The 9,358-nt window shown below is 36.8% G+C and overlaps 1 protein-coding gene and 1 non-coding gene across 2 annotated transcripts in view; one reads left to right on the forward strand and one right to left on the reverse strand.

Annotated features, from left to right (window-relative positions):
- The window catches only part of DCAF13 (DDB1 and CUL4 associated factor 13), a 28,419-nt gene extending 19,715 nt beyond the window's left edge, over nt 1–8,704 (forward strand). Inside the window, exons 9-11 of the mRNA XM_065902736.1 lie at nt 4,946–5,081; nt 6,366–6,529; nt 7,508–8,704. Coding sequence (XP_065758808.1) covers nt 4,946–5,081; nt 6,366–6,529; nt 7,508–7,595 — 388 coding nt within the window. The 3' untranslated portion in view covers nt 7,596–8,704. The remainder of the gene's footprint in view (nt 1–4,945; nt 5,082–6,365; nt 6,530–7,507) is intronic.
- TRNAT-UGU (transfer RNA threonine (anticodon UGU)) lies at nt 5,316–5,388 on the reverse strand. The gene has a single exon. It is a non-coding gene; the product is annotated as a tRNA-Thr (tRNA).
- Nucleotides 8,705–9,358: the final 654 nt, after the last annotated feature.

Genomic DNA, 9,358 nt, shown 5'->3' on the forward strand with positions numbered 1-9,358 from the left:
GACTTTTTTTCCCTGCCTTGATCATCATGTCTGTTTCGAAAGGTTATTTGGTGGACAGAGAAGCCTGGTGGACTCCAGTCCATGGGGTCGCAAAGAGCCTGACACGACTGAGTGACTAACACACACTGGTCTTGTGTATATGATGGGACTCACACTCATGTGTTGTGATGTGGGGTGCTACCTTCTGCACCATCTGTGAGCAAAAACATCGCCTATGGGGCAGATTCTTTATTGAACAAGGTATTAGCTTTATATAATTTATTGATGTGAAATCTTGGTGTTTCAGTCAGTCAGTTCAGTCATTCAGTCGTGTCTGACTTTTTGCAACCCCATGACTCGCAGCACACCAGGCCTCCCTGTCCATCACCAACTCCCGGAGTTTACTCAAACTCAGGCCCATCGAGTCGGTGATGCCATCCAGCCATCTCATCCTCTGTCGTCCCCTTCTTCTCTTGCCGCCAATCCCTCCCAGCATCAAGGTCTTTTCCAGTGAGTCAACTCTTCACGTGAGGTGGCCAAAGTATTGTAGTTTCAGCTTGAAAACCTTTTTGAGTGTTATTATACTAATTTTTTAAAGCCTTTTTTTTTTAGGGGAATTTCAGGTTTACAACAAAATTGAGAGGAAAGTAGAGAGTTCCCAAATGTATTCTCAGTTGCTATGCATGCAGAGCTTGTTCCATTATAAACATTTCACATAGGGTGGTACTTTTGTTACCTCACCAAAATGTAGGATGAACCTACACTGACCCATCGTAATCTCCCCAAATCCATTTACCTTAGAATTCACTCTTCGGATCATATATATTCTGTGGGTTTGGATAAACGTATAATGACATATATCCATCATGATAATATCATGCAGAGTATTTTCACTGCCTTGAAATAAACTTGAAAAAGAAATTTAATTTGATAATGAAGAACTTAAAGTTTCCCCTAATACAGTTAAAGAGAAGTTAATAATACCTTATATTTGTTGTTTGTGCTTATTTAAATTCAACTCTCATACACTAAGGCAAAAATGGAAAAGAGAAAAATCAGGATGTAAATGGTCAGGACAAGTCTCCCTCCATCCTCGTAGCAGATGTGTGCTCTGGGATGCTCAGGAGATGGGAGGTCTGAGTACCCCGCTGTCCTGTGCCGTGTGTGTCATTGTCTGTGTTCACTGAATGTAACTCGTGTTTCAGATGTTCTGTTTCATAGGGCTCGGCCCTCTCCTACATACGTTACTGAATGTCGTGTATATACTTGTACCACCATGTAATATCATTTTACATGTTATTGTATTGAGGTAGTTTATAGTAAACTGGCATTTAAAGGTTTTCAAGAATAATTTTTGACTGCATTTGATTTTTTGCCAACTTTAAAAATTAACTCCTGTAAGATCCAGCTCCTTATATTAGTGTGGTGTGATTTACAGAGCCTTTTATGCATATTCAAGGCCAATCCAAGTAAACTAGAAGATTTCTTCCCATAAGGAGTATGGTGGTGTCACTCACTCGTGAAGATACGACCACCTCCATTTTGATACAGTAAAGTAGGAACATTAAAATTTAAAAAGAACATATATTCTCTCTAAAATACTATACATATATACACATATGTGTATGCTCAGTCATGTCCAACTCTTTTGCGACCCCATAGACTGTAGCCTGCCAGGCTCTTCTGTCCATGGAATTTCCCAGGCAAGAATATTGGAGTGGGTTGCCATTTCCTTCTCCAGGGGATCTTCCCAACCCAGGAATCAAGCCCACATCTCCTGTGTCTCTTGCATTACAGGTGAACTCTTACTGCTGAGCCACCAGGGAAGCAAGTTTGGGAGAGCAACCACCCAGCATACACAAGACGTGTATGCATACACATTTATATGTATACTTGCTTGGGTGACCACATGTTGCTTCAGTGTTGGAGAAAATGCACATGGTGAAAGATAATAGAATGATTGGAAGTCATAGAAAAGGAAAGGAGATAACTAAGCAGAATCAGGGAAAAGAAAGAACAGAGAACCTGTATACTGAGGCTGGAAGGTGATGATCTGTGCTAGAGGACAGCAGTGTGGAGCTGGTGAAACAGTTTCCCCAGCTTTATAAAGACTGATTAGCAGTCTTTATGGGACCCTTTCTTCACTTAAAGCTAGAGAAAGAGCATTCAGTTTGGTGTTGTAACTATAACAGGGTGGAGAAATTTCACCACTTAAGTGCACTGATGAGAATTTTGATCATTACTCTTAATGATAACTATCCTAGCATCTACAGTGTTGAAGGGGTCTGATCTTCCTGAGCAAGTGATGTTTGTTTTCACAGGCACATCCTCCTGACTCAGGAGCCTTGCAGGTGCCTAGCCTGCATCTGCACTACCCTGAAAGTGACAGCCTCCTTAGAGTCTACACTGTAGGCACCTCATTTGCCTCACCCTTGACCCAGCCTTGTGTTCACAACCAAAAGATCTTGCCCACAGAGCCTCTTCAGGGTCACACAGCTCCATACGTTTTTTGGTCATAGCCAGTCTGCTTGTCTAACTCTTTGCTGTTTTTTCGTGTGATAGTTGTATCTTTCTCTTCTCTGACTTCCGGAAGCCGTGTTAATTCCTACTTTTTCATATCAGCATGAATTGCTAGCAGATAACTGTCGTCATCATCATCGTGTATGATTAAAAGGGTATTTGAATCAAAAGTATACTGGGCGGGTGTCCTGGTGACTTTGATCTTCATTTTGTCATTTTCTGTTTTGGACTCCTGGGGTTGGTTCCTATGTGACTGTTGAAACTAACTTGATATTCTTGTCATGAATGGTTTGTTGGTAATTATTCGGTTAGGCCTGAGGCAAGGCTGATAGTTTCTATTCTTCTCACCTCTCTGGAAAAAGAATCAAGAGAGTGTGGCCCTCCATTATGTCTTGACACCAGGACCTCCAGAGGTATGCATCTAACATGATGCATAAGCAGACTTAAGGATCAAAGGAGGAGTACAAGAAATGGGAAATTTAGGCACCTGTGACGCCAAGAGCCCCATAGTTGAGTTCAGACTGATTATTCTAAAACCAGCATGGGCAATTAAATGCAAGTCTAGTTAAAAGCTCAGATTATTCCAAAATTATACGAAGTGAGTAGTTCTAATACCCCATTTCTAGGAATTGTCTCCTGATGTTTTTTGAAGATTTTGTAATCACAATTTAATACATGTTACTTCTGTTGGGTTTAGTTATAAATGATATAACTGATGCTCTCTCTGACCGTTACTGTCATCTGCTGGAAAGCTACTTCTGGTTTGTTTCCATGGTCTGCTCTAGTTTCCTATCATTACAAAAACATCAAATAATACAGGCAGTGCTTTGAATGATCTGTATTTTTTTAATATTTTCCTTTCAAAGAACTTAAAGTCACTGAAATATATTTTTAAAGTAAATTTTCACCACAGTCAAAAAATAAAAATAAAGAAATCTTTTAAAAAAAAAAGTAAATTTTGAATAGGTTTTCAAAAGCTACAGTTAAATCAATATTTGAAGGTAACTTCTATGGATTTCATTCAGTATTTACTTAGCAAACAAGTAAATTCAGTTGCATTCACATGGAACAATTCTTTAAGCTTGACTGTGTATGTAAAAAATCTAAGTTTTTAAATTATTTATCTCCACCAATAGTATAATTTATAATGAAATTTATGTGTCTGTTCTATGTACGAGCATAAACATATCTAGAAGTTAGAACTCTGCGTAGTTTACCATTAAGGAGGATTCTCAGTTGGCCAAGTAACTGTCCACTGGATTGGTCTGGTCTAATGTCAGTACATGAACTGATGTAATATATGCAGGTTATTTTTAGTGGTTACCAAAGCCTTATTGAATTTCCTGATATTTACACTCAGTATATTGCTGTGGGGAAAGGGAGATCTTAAATAGGTAGAGGTTGTGAGAATTGAGTCTTGTAGAAGCAGAGCATTGAGAGAAGAAAAGGCAGGCTGTCTGATCTACTTTTCCTTTTAATAGTATGTTCATTCTAACCATCCTGTCTTTTAGAATTGTGTCATGTGGTTTATCTACATGGTCATTCAAGAGCTCAAAATGTACCTGTTAGAAATAGCATAATAGACTACTTTTCTGAGCGTACTTCAGAAATGTTTTTATAGGTAACTAAATCTGTCGATTTCATCATCCTATGTGAGTTTTCTTTCAGAACTGGCTGAGCGTGTTTCCTTTGTAGTCTGCATTTTGAATCACTTAATCCAGATAAGGAAGTTTTACTTTTCCAGGAGTCTCATGTTTTAATTTTTTCTGACCTTGTCTTTTACTTGCTTTTTAATGCTCTGCTTAACACTTCCTAATATAGTATCTTCTGTGAATTTACTTAGCATGTTTCACACCTTTCCAAATAGGTATGATATTTGACATCTCCATTTACTAAATGATCCTTACCTCAACTCATCACTTCTGTAGTCCTCTCTTTCTTTTCACATATGTAAGTCATCCGCTCTCACTTTAATTAATTAAACTTTTTCAACAATTTGACCAAAACAGAAATCAGACATTAGGATCAGCATATCACGATGTGTTCTTTGAATGCCATTGAGTTTTTTTTTCCAATGAAATGAAACCCAAAAAAGTGTGGTGGTTGATCTTACTGTTACTCCAGCTTCAGTGTATTTTATTTGTGTTATATGCCCACAGTTATTCTGTGATTTTTTTCTGGATATCTAGTTTTGCTTGGTTTGTTTTTCTTATTTTTCTTACTGGATTATAACTTCTCTGGGGGAGGGACTTTTTAATAAGTTCAGCAGCACTTAGCATAGAATCTTAGCAGTATGATCCAATAAAAATACATTTAAATGAATTTTAATTTCTTTTTTATACTCTTTCAGGACTCAAAACAATGTTACCCTGATACTTGATAGGTAGTTGGTTAAGGAAAATCTGTACCAGACTCCTAAAGGTTTTAACTTAGTTCCTCTTTGTAGGGAAGTCTATCACACAAAGAGAATGCAGCATGTTATCTGTGTAAAATGGACTGCTGACAACAAGTACATTATGTGTGGATCTGATGAAATGAACATTCGTCTATGGAAAGCTAATGCTTCTGAAAAGTTGGGTGTGGTAAGAGATCCTATTTTCTTTCATTATCACACAGCTTGTTTCTAGTGTTACTGAATATCATTATATTATAAAGAGAATTTATTTCAAGGGCTTTAGTTTTGATAAAAGGAAAAAAGCTAGCTACGAAACAGACAAGGTTGTATGAAGTTTACTTTTTTCATGTCAAAGGCACCTTCAGAGTTCTTTGTTTTTGTTTTTGCTCTTGGCCACACTGCATGACTTGTGGGCTCTTAGTTCCCTGACCAGGGGTTGATCCTGGGCCCCTGGCAGTACAAATGCTGCGTCCTAACCACTGGACCACCAGGGAACTCCCCCAGAGGCCTTTGTTAATTCAGATGTTTGATCACATTTGAGCTTTCTTGTTTCTTTGTGTTTTCCTTGAGGTAGGGAGAGAAGATGTAGGGACTAGAGGCTTAGAACTTGGAATGTGTATTTTGTTAAAGGAATAGTAATCAGACAAATCAAAGACTGCAAGTCTCTGTGAGGTATTATTATTTTAATATCAAAGACACAGTGAAACACTTAAAAAAATACACAGCTTCAGACTTAAAAAAGATTTGATGAAAATATAACAAATATTACTGTTGACTAGCAACCTCTGGGTTGTGAGTTATGGTTGATTTCTGTTCTTAATGTTTTTCTAAATGTCTCATGTTTTCTATAAGAAATATACAGGTTGTTTATATCTGAAGCAAATAGTAAGTTTAATAAGGAAAGGTTAAGTGTGGTTTATTTTCTGCTTAGCCCTGGAAGGAAAATCAAGATATAAAAATAAGCAATTAAAGATAAATTCATTTTAGGTTTAATAATTATTAAAGTACTACACTATGCCTAGGTTTATGTTCATCATTAAATATTCCTCTAAATCATATCATCCTTAACAATTGTTAGGCAAAGAATGGTTATTATGTCATCACTTTTGTTTCTGTTTCAATAATTTTTACAGAAAAATTTTTTGAGTGGTTCATTAAGTGCTTTTTCTGTGTTATGTGGACCAACTCAGTGGTCCACAGAACCTGACTCCCTAGGCACTGCTTTTTTGCACTTGGTGGCATCCATCCATTAGTACATTGTAGGCACCCTGACTAAAAGGAAATACAGTGCTTGCAGAGCTCGTATCAATAACATAACCTTATAATGGGTACAGTTTAATGTATCTGTATTAGTAATTTTGGTTGCATGTCATAAATGTTGATATTGGGGAAACATTTCTTCCTAACTCTGTTGAACTTAAGCAAAACGAACACATCATTCGTGAGAACATCAAAATGTATTTTTTTTCAGCTTACATCACGAGAAAAAGCAGCCACAGATTATAACCAGAAGTTAAAGGAGAAATTTCAATATCATCCTCATATAAAACGTATCTCTCGTCACCGACATCTACCAAAATCTATCTACAGCCAGATTCAGGAACAGCGCATCATGAAAGAAGCTCGTCGACGAAAGTATGTTTTGGAGCATTTGTATCTCTCAATACTGTTTTCTAACTCTCCCCTCACATCCCACCAAAACCAAACAAAAAATGTGCCCGTCAAAGGAATATTTTATATGCTGTTGTACATCAGAGGTGGTTTTGAATACTCCTCTGGGCTTTTTCCTGATAAAAGGGGAAGCTATGATTATCTAACATGATGAGAATTTTCAGTACCTGTCTTTGGGAATATGTTTAAAGGGCAGACAATGTCAATGACATACACATCAAAATTAGAAAAGACTCTACTCACACTGAAAAAACTATTGTAAATAGAGAGTGTAAAAAAATGATTTCTGATGTAGCTGGAATTAAGAGGTAATGGTATATTTTCTAGCTTAAAGACTGACAAGAATATTTGTTAGATGAAAATTTATCTAATATGCTTGCTTCATCATAACATTTGGAATCTAGTATTTTGTCTCTGAAGCAAAAGTTTCCACCATCACCATCATTTCCCCTGTAGAATATTCTTCTCTTTGCAATCCTTGAATTCATGTAATATATTATAGAAATTCTGAGAAAGAGTTTTTTTTTGATTAGACAATGCAAATTGTTATTTTGTTATGTTTGGATAGATGTTGGGGTTGAGTCAATTTTAAATATTTTGATAACTTGCAGCAGGTTTTTAAACTAGTAAAGACAGTGATGTACTAAGAGAAGAAGCAAATAAGTTAACAAAAGTTGGTTTCTAAGTGAAAATCGCTTAGTCATATCTGACTCTTTGCAACCCCATGGACCATATAGTCCATGGAATTCTCCAGGCCAGAATACTGGAGTGGGTAGTCATTCCCTTCTCCAGAGCTACTTCTTACCTACTCTTGTGAAAACTTTTTTTCAGAGGGTAGTTTTCTAGTGAAAGAAAATGCCTTGTAATTTTTCTGAGAAAGTTTTCTTTGGTTAAGGTGACTTCTCATAAACTTAAATTTTGTGTATTTTGTTTAATTTCTAGGGAACTGAATCGTATCAAACATAGCAAGCCTGGATCTGTGCAGATGGTGTCAGAGAAGAAGAAACACATAGTGGCAGTTGTGAAATAATATTTGTTATGCTTACCAATACTAATGTATAATTATTTGTTACATGTTGATTTGTGAACTCTATAAATAAAAGTACTGCCCCTCTTATAACAACAAATGTTTTAGTTATATGTGTAGAGCTTAATTGTTGCACATTTTTGCTGTCTTGAAAACTTATCTTTAAAGGTGACCTGATTGATAAGACTGTCCAACATGTTATCCTTGATCTTCTTTCTTCATTGAAGAATACAGAATTTACAAACTAAGCTATTTTTTGCTGTTAGAAATTACAGATATACTTTCACTTTGATCTGTTATTTAGACACTCTACATTTGAATTTACATCTAAGACCAAACATCTCTTTTGTTACCTTCAATGTTACTTTGGATAATTATTGCAATAATTCTTCCTTGGATTCCATATGACGCATAGAAGAATTTTGTTTGAACTTTTCTCAATTGAACTTATTGTCTGTGTTTTATTTATATTGGGCTTTTTGAGACTGTATAGATGATTAGCTACGTTTATATAACTTTTATAAATAATAATTATAACTTACAATATTATAAAATATCCTTTTTCTCAGCATTATGACTTTGTTCCATTTCTGCTAAATAATTTCTTTTTAATCTCAGCAATCATAAATAGCTGTGTGACATAGATTGGGTTTTTTTTCTTAAACCCATCATCAGCTTAGTATTATAAATACAAACCTAATTTTTAGGAAATTATGTTAAAAAGAGATTAAAAATCCAAAAGAAAAAATATGTTATGAATACATATATTTGTAGTAAAACTATTTAAAATACAACAGCGATGATAAGTATCAAAATCTGGAAAGTGAGAGAAGGATTCAGTCAGGGTGAGATACACAGGAGATTTTAACTCTTGCTAAGGTTTCTTTCTTCAGCTGTGTGTACATTCTATTATTTTTTATGCTTTCTTGGATATTTTAAATATTTCATGTTTTTCTCAAAGCTGATAAAGACATCAACCATCTACCTTTTACTCCTTTGGAGCTACTGTAGGACTCAAAATGCTTGATTTATAAAGGTGAACCAAGTTCTCTTATACATCTTAACACTGCTGTTAGTTTGAGTGTGGTTTCAAAGAAAATATACTGATCTATAAACATGAGCTTCTGTGTCAATTTGAATCCATCAAGAAGCAGGTGCTTACGGAAGACATGTGAGAGATTTCCTGGAGGGGACTGTCTTTGAAGCATAAAGAGGAGGAGCAGGAGGGGGCAGGTAGAGCCTTCCATCTGTACTGTAGGCTTGACCTCTAGGGCAGGAGAGCAGGAAGGTGGGAGGACCCTTCACTGATGTAGGAAGAGCCTCAGACTACAAAGGTTGGACCAGGTTCTTGGGGTGTTCTTGAGCCCCAATTGCGTGTCAGAGGAGTCCCATGTTGTGAGACTGGTTCAGTGCTGCTGCCCCCTCTCTGCTCTGTCAGTGGCAGGGAGCAACCCCAGGGGAGCCTGGCCTTGCAGCAAATGCAGTGGTGAATTCAGAGGGGTGGCAGCTAGGACCCCTCAGCTGGGACTCAATCAGCTGTGCTTCCTGCAACCAGTTCTCTCAAAAGAGAATTCCAGACGGAACATTTCTGTAGCTGTACCTCTTGCACCACACAGACCCACTTCTTGCAGGATTGGGGAGCAACTCCATGACTTCCATGTACATAATGAGGAGTTGAGTCGGATCATCAATATTCCCTGTCACTGAAGGGCAATGACTGGTATTCACCCTGTCTTCCATCATCCATTTTAAATAATTTCTCATCC

Source organism: Muntiacus reevesi, chromosome 12, assembly GCF_963930625.1.
Source record: "Muntiacus reevesi chromosome 12, mMunRee1.1, whole genome shotgun sequence".
NCBI lineage: Eukaryota > Metazoa > Chordata > Mammalia > Artiodactyla > Cervidae > Muntiacus > Muntiacus reevesi.